General features: G+C 43.3%; 3 protein-coding genes across 13 annotated transcripts in view; 2 read left to right on the plus strand and 1 right to left on the minus strand.

Moving 5' to 3' along the window:
• Positions 1-3,082, plus strand: part of LOC118395371 (C-type lectin domain family 6 member A-like) — a 21,722-nt gene extending 18,640 nt beyond the window's left edge. For 2 of the 3 annotated variants that reach the window (XM_052464439.1, XM_052464440.1), the window contains exon 7: positions 1-198. This exon is cut by the window's left edge and continues 298 nt beyond it. The gene's annotated coding sequence lies outside the window, so the exon portion shown is untranslated. Of the gene's footprint in view, positions 249-771; positions 880-1,024; positions 1,142-1,277; positions 1,418-2,048; positions 2,159-2,268 lie in introns of those variants that run through there. The other variant, XR_008065531.1, reaches the window with a different exon arrangement.
• A 4,493-nt stretch (positions 3,083-7,575) lies between these two features.
• On the plus strand, positions 7,576-9,704 carry LOC118395374 (ecto-ADP-ribosyltransferase 4-like). 3 transcript variants are annotated; one of them, XM_035789129.2, is made up of 3 exons: positions 7,576-8,084; positions 8,350-8,442; positions 8,887-9,704. In XM_035789129.2, exons 2-3 carry the CDS (start codon positions 8,377-8,379, stop codon positions 9,646-9,648), a joined length of 828 nt encoding a protein of 275 aa, XP_035645022.1. In that variant the 5' UTR covers positions 7,576-8,084; positions 8,350-8,376; the 3' UTR covers positions 9,649-9,704. The 3 variants fall into 3 exon arrangements, with proteins under 3 accessions (XP_035645022.1, XP_035645023.1, XP_052320409.1); XM_035789130.2 differs by having other exon boundaries at positions 8,890-9,704; XM_052464449.1 differs by lacking the exon at positions 7,576-8,084 and having other exon boundaries at positions 8,097-8,442.
• LOC118395372 (NLR family CARD domain-containing protein 3-like) overlaps positions 9,547-12,043 on the minus strand; it is a 29,925-nt gene continuing 27,428 nt past the window's right edge. For all 7 annotated transcript variants that reach the window (XM_052464428.1, XM_052464427.1, XM_052464423.1 and 4 more), the window contains one exon: positions 9,547-11,813. In XM_052464428.1, coding sequence (XP_052320388.1) covers positions 9,958-11,813 — 1,856 coding nt within the window. In that variant the 3' untranslated portion in view covers positions 9,547-9,957. The remainder of the gene's footprint in view (positions 11,814-12,043) is intronic.

Below are 12,043 nucleotides of genomic sequence, written 5' to 3' on the forward strand. Positions count from 1 at the left end.
TCTCTCTCTCTCTCTCTCTCTCTCATTTCACCTCATTGCAATTTGGACTGTAAGGACATTCAGAGCATCGATGAGACAGACAGCATACAAAGACAGAAACTATACACGCAGTACCAGTTATCATCATCATTGAGATATGGAGATAGAAGAGGACATCTATGCCAATGTAGAGGAGATCAGTGTGAAAGACTGTAATGATCCGGCTGCAGGTTACGAGACTTTACACCAGAGTCCACAGGCTGGAACAAGTAAGTGTGTTTAAAGACAACAATGACTGAGAAGTACATTTTGATATGAATACACTGCAAACTAAAGGTATTTAAATACATCTGAGTGAGAATGAAAGTCCCAGATCCCGAAACCTCTAGTCATTTAAATCAGTATGATAAATGGTCCCTCGTGTTATGCAACAAGGTCACCTCCATTCAGCTGGGGATCAACAACAATGGCAGATGTGTTCAGTGGGCCTAAGGGGCAAAGCAGCTTTAAAGAAGTTCTCTGGTTACAACGTCAATATAAAGAGGTTTATTATCATCATTAATGAGAAACCGTGAGGCAATTCGTGGGAAGGTTCCTAATTTTTAGAGGGACTTGTTTCAAGCATTGTTTAAAAAAAAATAATGTTTCTATATAATTTAGAAGGAAGTGATAGTAGAGGAGGACAGAAACATCTTTGATTTCTGGTTGAAGACCACAAGACTCAGTTCCTCTTGGTGTAAACAGCGTTGGTTTGTGAGGTGCATGTAACGGCGTGTTTCTCTACACCTGCAGGACTGAAGCATGAGAATCAGAACTCTCAGCCTTGGAGGATGGCTACAGTTTCCCTGGGCCTGCTGTGTGTTGTCTTACTGATCACAGTCACAAGCCTCTCTGTGCACTGTGAGTGTTCAACTCGCATGTGTACCTGCGTGTGCATTTATGCGTGTGTTTGTGAATGCGTGCGCATGTGTGTGCAAGAACGAGCGAGCTGGGGGGAAAAAAAAAACGGTTGTTGGCGTGTGCTCTCTTCTCTTTTCAATCACAGATGATGAACAGTACTACGGACTGTCCAGACTCCAGACTTCATACAACAACCTGACTGAGGAGATAATCCGGCTGCAGAGGTCAGTTTCAGAGCAGGAGAAGAAGATATCAGAGCTTGGTAAGTATGATGTTGTAAGAATGGGAATTCAGGGGATGATATAGTGATAAATAGCAATTGTTCTGTGTTATATAATTGTAGTATATAATAATTGGTCTGTATAGCTGAATTAGATGATTTCATTCTCTATCTATAGGACCCTGTCCTGATGGCTGGAGGAGACACAGATGTAGCTGTTATTACTTCTCTAATAACAGTAAAACTTGGAGTGAGAGCAGACAAGACTGCAGAGAGAGAGGAGCAGATCTGTTGATCATAAACAGCAGAGAGGAACAGGTGTGTATGTGGATACATGAGAGAGCGAGAGAGAGAGAGCAAGAGAGAGAGAAACAGAGAGAGAGAGAGAACAAGAGAGAGAGAGAGAGAAAAAGAGCGAGAGAGAGAGAGAGAAAAGAGAGAGAGAGAGAGAGAGAGAGAAAGAGAGAAGAGAAAGAGCGAGAGAAAGAGAGAGAGCAAGAGCGAGAGAGAAAGAGAGAGAGCAAAGAGAGAGCGAGAGAGATCAAGAGTGAGAGAGAGAGAGAGAGCAAGAGCGAGAGAGAAAGAGAGAGAAATAGAGAGAGAGCAAGAGCGATAGAGAGAGAGCGAGAGATAGAGAGAGAGCAAGAGAGAGAGAGAGAGTAAGAGAAGAGCAGAGAGAGAGATAGATAGAGAGAGAACAAGAGAGAGATAGACAGAGAAAGAGAGAGAGAAAGAGAGAGAGAGAAAGAGAGTGAGAGAGAGAGAGAAAGAGAGTGAGAGAGAAAGAGAGAGTGAGAGATAGATAGAGAGAGCAAGAGCGAGAGAAAGAGAAAGAGAGAGCAAGAGCGATAGAGAGAGAGAGAAAGAGAGAGAACAAGAGAGAGAGCGAGAGCGAGAGAGAGAGAGAGAGAGAGAGAGAGACTAAATGTATTGCTTTTCTTGTATGCAGCATTTTCTAAACACATTGGGGGGGGAAATGCATTTCTGGATTGGTCTGACTGACTCAGAGCAGGAAGGGATCTGGAAATGGGTGGATGGAACAACATCAACCACAACACAGTGAGTGAAAAGCAGATTAACATATCAATTACCATGGAGCAGGCAGAGTAACCAATAAGGACTTGTTCTTCTTCCTGGGTTGACTGTTCACTGAACTGGTTGGTTCTTAGGTTCTGGAGAAAAGGAGAGCCAAATAATGCCCAGGGGGGTGAGAACTGTGCAGTCTTCAACAGCTTCAGAGATACCCTGGGAATTATACAATCATGGAATGACCAGCCTTGCTCATTGCTTATCCATTGGGTATGCAACTACACACCTGACGTGTCCTCCTAATAGGCCTACACATCGTGATGGCATCTGCCACACAGGAGAATATCTGAATTCCATTGTAAAAAAAAACGAAGCATCACCTACAAGTTGATGCTGACAAGTCCTGGCAGGAAAACAAATGACCCATAACACATGTAAAAAAAAAAAAAAGTCCCGCTAATTGGCTAACGATTCAAATGAAAGCTAACATTGAATCGACGTCAGACGTTAATTCTTCAAGTCGGCTGTTTTTGGCATATGTTTCAGATAATCTGAATTCCCTTTTGAATTTGCAATAGATTGTTTAGATTTTTTCCGACACAAAGGTTAATGTCTCCTGCATTTCATTAGTAGCACAAATTGTAGAGAAAATTCAAATGAATCTTGACAAAACATTCCTGTTGACTATGACTAATATGCGCCCTCTACTGACTAGAGAGGCATATAGAAGGTCAAAGGGCAGAACATCACAGTAGCAGGTGGAATTACTTCAGATTTGCTTAAGAGAAATGATTGTGTTGTAATATGAGAATGCAACTAAATTGGAAGCTGATGCGACTTGTAGGTTCAGTCATAATCTATCCACCCAACAGTGGCTTCCACTGTGAACAAGACAGCTGCTTTACAATGATCATTTCTTTGTCAGATGGAATGATTTTACAAATAAACATTTTTTGAAGATAAGAGATTAGCCATCTTTTAATTTATTGTATTGTGCAAACTGACAATAGAAGTATTAATCATTTGACCTTTGTTCATATGCTCCCCCCCCAGAAATCTGTGTTGTTATAATAACATGCACTCATAGTCAAGATGTCTAATATAATAATGTCACTTAATCAAATTACATATTCTATCAATAACTATTTTTTAACATTTTATTTCACCTTTATTTAACCAGATAGGCAAGTTGAGAACAAGTTCTCATTTACAATTGCGACCTGGCCAAGATAAAGCAAAGCAGTTCGACACATTCAACAACACAGAGTTACACATGGAGTAAAACAAACATACAGTCAATAATACAGTAGAAAACAAGTCTATATACAATGTGAGCAAGTGAGGTGAGATAAGGGAGGTAAAGGCAAAAAATAATAATTAAAACACTGGAATGGTTGATTTGCAGTGGAAGAATGTGCAAAGTAGAGAAAGAAATAATGGGGTGCAAAGGAGCAAAATAAATAAATAAATACAGTAGGGAAAGAGGTAGTTGTTTGGGCTAAATTATAGATGGACTATGTACATGTGCCGTAATCTGTGACCTGCTCTGACAGCTGGTGCTTAAAGCTAGCGAGGGAGATAAGTGTTTCCAGTTTCAGAGATTTTGTAGTTCGTTCCAGTCATTGGCAGCAGAAAACTGGAGAACTAGAGAGATATACCTGCTGGAGCGTGTGCTACAGGTGGGTGCTGCTATGGTGACCAGCAAGCTGAGATACGGGGGGACTTTACCTAGCAGGGTCTTGTAGATGACCTGGAGCCAGTGGGTTTAGCGACGAGTATGAAGCAAACTATAATGAAGTGAAACAGAGCTTTGTGCTTTAGCAAGGCAAACATGGGACCAATTCAATTCCTCTGGTGACCGTGGGATAGTCTACTCATGCGATTGGAAGAGATTGTGTGCACACTGTACTGTACAGGTGTAGGTGTTGATTCAGGCCAGCAACCTATCCACTGACCATTCTTGACCACTTTCCTTACGGATCCCAGGCTTGAGCCCCTCCATTTGTGTGGCTATTCTGAATAAAATCTACAAATTGTCCAGTATTTTACTCACCTCAATTAAACAAAATACAATTATGTTTATTTACATGGATATTGGGGGAAAAGTAACCTCTCTCTCTCTCTCTCTCTCTCATACATGCACACGTTTTTCACCTCATTTCAATTGGAACTGTGGACTGAATTCATTCTCAGAGCATCAGTGAGACAGGAGACAAAGAGGGAGAGAGAGACAAAGACCATCGAGCGACACCGTATACATTACACACCAGTTGTTATCATTGAGATAGAGATAGAAGAGGACGTCTATGCCAATGTGGAGGAGATCAGTGTGAAAGGCTGCGATGATCTGGCTGCTGGTTATGAGACTTTACACCAGAGTCCACAGGCTGGAACAAGCAAGTGTGTTTACAGATTCTTAAACGGGCCTTTATTTATTCATTAAGTTTACTTTGCCGGACAAAAGCATAGGTCTGAGAGGTACTGAGAAATGATGAGTCACATCAGATTAAGCTGAGACCTATTTTCCATCTGTAGTCCCCTGGCAGGTGAACATCTAATCATGGAAATATTCTATGCAAAACAGACAACCAAAATGCATCAGACATTATAAAAAACAGCCATGAGGACACAGGGACATTTTATCAACACAGACGTCAACACATTGCACTGAGAAAAGGAAACACATTGCTGTTGTATATAAATGGAAATAAATGTGTACTCAAATGAAAGATGTCCTACATACAGAGTGGACATGGACACATGTTGCTGACACTAACACACTGCTAATACCAAAGACATGTATAATATTATCACCTGTTAGAAGTATGTATGAAACGCTGCCATGTTTTATAAATCAATAAATCAATCAGAATCATGTTCAATATCATCATACGTTGTCTTTGCATGTAGTAATGACACATTTCACACGAAACAAATTCCTTTTGAATTGGAACCAAATTATTTCCTGGAAATGGTAGAAGAGGAGGACAGAATTGCTGTTACGGTCTGTCTGTGTGTGGTTGAAGACCACAGCATCAGTTCCTCTTGGTATCAGAACAGCATTGGTTTGTGAGGGAGAAACTGGTCAGCTGGAAAGACTAAGATAGATACGGTGAGACCAAGTCAGGTGTATATTATGTTTGTTTCTCTACACCTGCAGGGCTGAAACCTGGGAATCAGAACTGTCAGCCTTATAGACTGGCATCAGTTTCTCTGGGACTGCTGTGTGTTCTCTTGCTGACCGGTCATAAGACCACATTCTTATCGGAAGACTCAACAGCCTTGGTCTCTCAAATGACTGCTTCGCTTGGTTCACCAACTATTTCTGAGTTCAGTGTGTCAAAACGGAGGGCCTGTTGTCCAGACCTCTGGCAGTCTCTATGATGGCCTTTGTATATATCAATGATGTTGCTCTTGCTGCTGGTGATTCTCTGATCCACCTCTAAGCAGACGACACCATTCTGTATACTTCTGGCCCTTCTTTGGACACTGTGTTAACTAACCTCCAGACGAGCTTCAATGCCATACAAATCTCCTTCCGTGGCCTCCAACTGCTCTGAAATGCAAGTAAAACTAAATGCATGCTCTTCAACCGATCGCTGCTCACACCTGCCCGCCCGACTAGCATCACTACTCTGGACGGTTCTGACTTAGAATATGTGGACAACTACAAATACCTAGGCAAGCTCTCATTCCAGACTCACATTAAGCATCTCCAATCCATTAAATCTAGAATTGGCTTCCTATTTCGCAACAAAGCATCCTTCACTCATGCTGCCAAACAGTCACAGGTGGTAGGGTGCTTGTGTGTGTGTAACGAAACATAAAATGATCCATTTGTTCTCTGTTCCATCACAGATGACGATGACAAACAATCAACTGTCCAGAAGTCTTTCTCTTCTAACTGCCAACCATACTTCAGAGAAGGAAGAACTAGTTACGAAAACCTGACTAAGGAGAGAGACCAACTGGAGACTTCTGTCAACGTCTTGAATAAAGACAGAGACCAGTTACAGGCCCGTTTTAACACCTTGGCTGAAGGGAAGTACCAGTTACAAGGACAATGGCAGAGCTAGGAAAGAAAGATCTCAGAAGAATTGGGTGAGTATGTACATTGTGCAAATAAGTGTGAATTTGAGTTGATGTGTAAGGGATTTCCTCCTCTTCTTCTTCTTCTGAGGAGGAGAGGCGAAAAGGATCAGAGGACCGATATGCGGTGTGGTAAGTGTCCATGGTTCTTTTAATACGAAAGTGTACACATGAACAACTGAATACAAAAACAATAAATGTGGACTGAACGAAACCCAAAACAGTACCGTGTGGTGAAAAACACAGACACGGAAACAAACAGCCACAAACACACAGTGAAACCCAGGCTACCTAAGTATGATTCTCAATCAGAGACAACTAATGACAACTGCCTCTGAGAACCATACTAGGAAAACAAACATAGACTGCCCACCCCAACTCACGCCCTGACCATACTAAATAATGACAAAACAAAGGAAATAAAGGTCAGAACGTGACATGATGTGAAAAAAAGTATTATGATATTTTGAAGTTATATGACTGTATTGACCAATATTGTAAAGGTTTCCCTCCTCTTCGTCTGAAGAGGAGAGGCGAGAAGGATCGGAGGACCGATATGCAGCGTGGTAAGTGTCCATGGTTCTTTTAATAAGAAATACTCAACGTGAACACAACTGAATACAAAAACAATAAACGTGTTCTGGATTGGTCTGACTGAGGCAATGAAGGAAGGCACCTGGAAATGGGTAGACGGAACAACGCCAATTACAACACAGTCAGTAAAATACAAAATGGATCGTTTAGATACTTGGATCTTGTACTAAATGCTGAAGACTTAATATAATCTTCCTCTTAACTTGCTAGTTCGTAGGTTCTGGAGACAAGGACAGCCAGATATTCATCTGGGTAGTGAGGATTGTGTGGTATTTAACAGTTTCAATAATTCAACCTACTTTGGATCTATTCAGTCATGGTGTGACAAGCCCTGCTCACAGACTAATCAATGGGTTTATGTGAGAGCACAGTGAACATGTCATAATGTACGATAACATCCTTTCACGATACAAACATAGAATGTGATGTCCTTTAGAGTTAGCAATAGCTTTAGCCTAGATTCATGATTAAAATCTCATTTGAATAATAACATAATAAATCGACATCAGTAGATTTAATTATGGTTTCATTGATTTAAAAGAATGGCAATTAGTAGTGTATTTAAAAAAAAATATTATAGCTAATGTAGTATCAACACGTTAAACAGTAATTATGTTAATGTCAGATGTGATAATATTACGCACATACACTGCGTGTGCAAAACATTATGAACACCTGCTCTTTCCATGACTTAGACTGACCTGGTGAATCCAGGGGAAAGCTAGGATCCCTTATTGACGTCACTTGTTAAATCCATTTCAATCAGTGTAGATGAAGTGGTGAGACGGGTTAAAGAAGGGTTTTTAAGCCTCGAGACATGGATTGTACATGTGTGTAACACTGCCTGGTTTTATTGTACCCAGCATTCTGAAAATGAATGCATTTATTGTTAATTATTACCTGCAATTTTGTTTTGGGGGGGGGTTGCATATATATATATATATATATATACGTATTTGTAAGTCTGTCACCACATAAAACACACCCACGATTTCAAAAGTTATACTAATAAGTTATGGCAAGTACACTATATTTATTTCCGGCCTTTGGGAAACCAACTCACATGGATTGGGAGAGAGTGAGTGTGGGTGATATTGGCCAATTCATGTGTGGGCGTTTGAGGGTCAGTGCACGCTGGGTCAAACAGTAGTTGAAACTCAATAGTCTCCTTTCCTTCATCTGAATTCATGTGGGTAAAAAACAGAACTGCTTAACAGGATAGACCTCAAGTGTCAGCTAAAACTATCTGGGACTGGACAAAGAGAGAGATCCGGTAAGAACACACACTTGCTGGCACACACACGCACACGCCATAATAATCAGAAAACACAATATTTTTCAATGATCTGTTTTAAAGTTCATTTGAAAGTCAATTGAATTCTATACACATTAGTTTGTGTTTCAACTCCACATTAGATGATCAACTTCAGGTTCTAGCAGTTATGACTGACTGACCAAGATTCATCCGTCATGTTGTTTCATTGTAAAGATACCAGTATTCGGAAATTAGTGATTATTTTCCAAACTTCTATCAACAGGTTGTTTTGCTGTCAACCTGCATTATTATGAAATACTTGGCAGGAGTCCTGTTGCTCTTGGCAACAATGTTCACTACAGTCAACAGTGCAGAGGTGGGGGACCCCAGTTTTATTTGATTTATTTAACTAGGCAAGTCAGTTAAGAACAAATTCTTATTGACCTCTTGGCTACCTGTCACCCCAGTTGTACATATTATTTGAATATATTGGTGATAGAATTTACAGGAAGACAGAGCTTTATATTTATATAAGTAGCCATATACAGTATATGCGCTAACAGTGAATAGCTGTCCTCAGCAGTGCCAGAATGATTCTAACACTGTATAGCTGGCCTCTGCAGTGAAAGAAGGATTATATCACTGTATAGCTGTCCACAGTAGTGCCAGAATGATTGTAATGCTGTATAGCTGTCCTCTGCAGTGGCAGAAGGATTCTAACACTGTATAGCTGTCCTCAGTAGTGCCAGAATGCTTCTAACACTGTATAGCTGTCCTCAGTAGTGCCAGAATGATTGTAATGCTGTATAGCTGTCCTCAGCAGTGCCAGTGTCGGTGTGATGAGGAGCGGTTGAACACGGAACTGAGCTCAGTGGACGACCGCTACCCGACGTGCAGGGATGAGATGATGGGGAACATCACCGAAGGTGACCTGCTGACCAGGGAACGCCAGGCCAGCCCTTCTTTTTCCACCGCCTGGTCGCAAGCTGAACGCTGCAATGTGACGGTGGCGAACCTCACCGACCTCCATGTCACGGCACTGACCCTCTACACAAACACATACAACCGCACCTTCCCTTTGATCTTTGACGTGGAAGCTAGATCTATGGGCCCCGACGCCAATGTTTACCGCCGGTACTTCCTGTTCAAGTCCCTCCACTTCCTTCTGACCGATGCCCTGCGGCTCCTGATAGGGCGGGAGGAGACGGAGGCAGAGGTGGAGCAGAATGGGAAGGGTTGCCTGCTGGTGTATGCTAACAGCAGGCGCGGGGACAACTTGCGAGGGGAGGTGGGGGATCAGGTGCGCACTGGGCACTTTGTCCTGGCATCCACGCGGCGGTACAGCTCCAGCTTTGACCTGACCATCCGGACGTGCCATGGGCACCTGCTGCCCCGCTCCCACTCACGTCACTGCCGCTCTTCTTCAGGCCTCAATGTGCTGGTGCCACCCTACGAGCTGTTCAGGGTGGTGGCAGTAAAGAAGGTACCCAACAAATGGACAGAGGCTCTGACATGGCACTTCTACCTGGAGTCTATTGGCACTATGACCAACCTCAACTGCGCTATGACTTCTGCCATGTGAACAGCAAGTCAGTTTGTACAAAGCTCTAAGCAAATAAAGTTTGTTGGAAGAATCTATTAATTTATTGATTTTAAGATTTTTCAGTGGGCACTACTACCCACTACTCAGATCCATAAACATGGATTGCAATCATCACATTTTCTCTCGACAAAAAAAAACACCACTCAAACCTACCTTCCTAATGTACCTATACATCTCTCTAACCTTGAAATTCCTCAACATTCTCTGCAGTGGCAATTTAGTAGATGTGGCAGTACAATCTGTGGTGATGTCTCCTTAGTAGACCATTCATACAGCAATGATGTCTTTCTAGTAGACTTGCCAGTGTCTGTCCCCCAGTACAGTCTGCATTCTCCAAAAGCCCCACATGCTCATTCGGCGCATCCAACTCAAACGTTCCATCTCCATAAACACTTCCCTCTCCATCTCCCTGCCTGCCCAAAGCATGTCTGCCAGCTCCCAGCATTGGTCAGGCTCCAGCAGGAACCCCCACCGTGACTCAGAGGTCAGGTAGCGTCGGACCTCCCTGCCCAGCGAGGCGTCCCCTAGCTCCCGCAGACTGCGGAAAAGCGCCAGTGTGGTCTGAGGGTAAGGCTCAGACTTGATCGCCTGCTTAATGTATTCCGCCGTGATCTCTGTGATCACCTTGGAGCCTGTAACCTTTAAACCTTTCCCTAGACATGCTAGATCTAAGAGAGTCTGGTTGGGTGTTGTTGAGAGGCCAAGGAGGAAGCAGAGGAAGAGGTCATAAGTTCCGTGCGTGTTCCGTAAAACCCTGTCCATGGAGCATCTGTGGAGGTCTAAAAGGGTTGCTCTCCTGAACGTCCCTTTCAATCGATCAAAGAGTGTAGTAGGTTGGAGTAGTAGGTTTCTCCTTTTATTTGTGTAGGTGAGAAACACGTGCAGGGCAGCTAGGTAGTCTTGAATGCCTGTGTACTCAAAGCGGTACATTTCCTCCAGGTACATCTCACACCCTGTGAAGAGCGGCCTACACAACCTGTGGAATGTGGAACTTTTAGAGACGTCGATTCCGCACTCCTTCACATCGCTCTCACTGAATATGAGGCGTCCTCTTTCCTGTTGTAGAAAAGCCAGCTTCCCAAGCTTACGAACAACCTCTCTGATTGATTCTGAGTGTTCACCATTTCGATCGTTCTTCAAACCAATCCGAACAAGCAAAAAGTGAGTGTATAGTTGCGTCAGAGTGTCTATCTCGACACACTCTCCCGCCTCAGTGTTTTCTAAAATGGCCGCCAACATCTCACAGCACCACGGTGTTTGGCACAGGACGCAGAGGTTCCGTGATGACTCTAGGGCAATAGCTTTCATGACTAGGGCGATAGCTTTGTGCACAAGACTCTGATCACCAAACCTCTTTCTAAAGAACTCCCTCTTCTGGGTGTCGTCGAAGCCCCGTATCTCCGTCAAGCACTGTTGTTGGGGGAGGAAGTCGATGGGGATTAAACTGGCAGCCGCAGGCCTGGTGATCACCCAGACGTAGGCGGAGGGAAGAAGCAGCTGACACCAGATGAGGTTCGCTAGGAGGATGGGCAAAGGCATCTCCTTATTGATGTCAGACTCTACTGATATGCTTTCAAAGTCCAGGGGAAGGTTAAATTGGTCCAAACCGTCCAAGATGAAGACCACCTTAGACCGACTCAGATCCAGCCCGGGGTTATCGCTCTCCGATGTCATGGACGAGTGGAAGTGGCTGATGAGGCCACTCAGACTGAAGCTCCGTCCTATCAGCCAATTGAGTTCACTGAAGGGAAAGACAAACAAGAAGTCGACATCCTGATTGGCTCTGTCCTCGGCCCAGTTCAAAACAAACTTCTGGACACTCGCTGTCTTCCCTGAGCCTGCGGGTCCCTTCGTCAGGACGGTTTTTACTTGAGGGCAATCCGGAGATAGCGGTGGTTTGAAGATATCGTCAAGCTTGATCGTTACTTCCTCATTAGCAGTGGGCATATCTGATGGTGGTCTTACGGGTCGCGTGGCAGCATGCCTGTCGTCGTGCCATTGGACGTTGCCCTCGGTGATGAGGAGTTCAACGTAGGAGTGTGTGAGGGAGTGGCTCCGCACCTCTGGTCCTGCTGGGGTTCCATCACACAATGACGTGTATCTCCCTCTCAGCTCTGATTGGAGCTTCTCTCTGACTCCTCCTACTGTGGGACACACACACGCACAGTGAGAGATAGAGAGAGACAGGGAATTCAGATTAGATTGTTTTGGAATTTTTGCAGGTGTACAATTATATATGCATGCCTACAAGAGAGAAACATTCTGAATGAAACTAAATATATGATTGTCTCCAGTGAACTTAGCTCTAAATATTGTGTGCACAGTGAGATGAGCTACAGAATAAATGTCAATAGGAAGTAGATTCAGTATATAA

Source organism: Oncorhynchus keta, chromosome 16 (assembly GCF_023373465.1).
Source record: "Oncorhynchus keta strain PuntledgeMale-10-30-2019 chromosome 16, Oket_V2, whole genome shotgun sequence".
Classification (NCBI taxonomy): domain Eukaryota; kingdom Metazoa; phylum Chordata; class Actinopteri; order Salmoniformes; family Salmonidae; genus Oncorhynchus; species Oncorhynchus keta.

Coding starts and splice junctions, on each gene's coding strand:
- LOC118395374 (XM_035789129.2), top strand. CDS start 8,377: ATGAAATACTTGGCAGGAGTCCTGTTGCTCTTGGCAACAATGTTCACT. Junction 8,443..8,886: donor CTACAGTCAACAGTGCAGAG/GTGGGGGACCCC, acceptor AGCTGTCCTCAG/CAGTGCCAGTGTCGGTGTGA.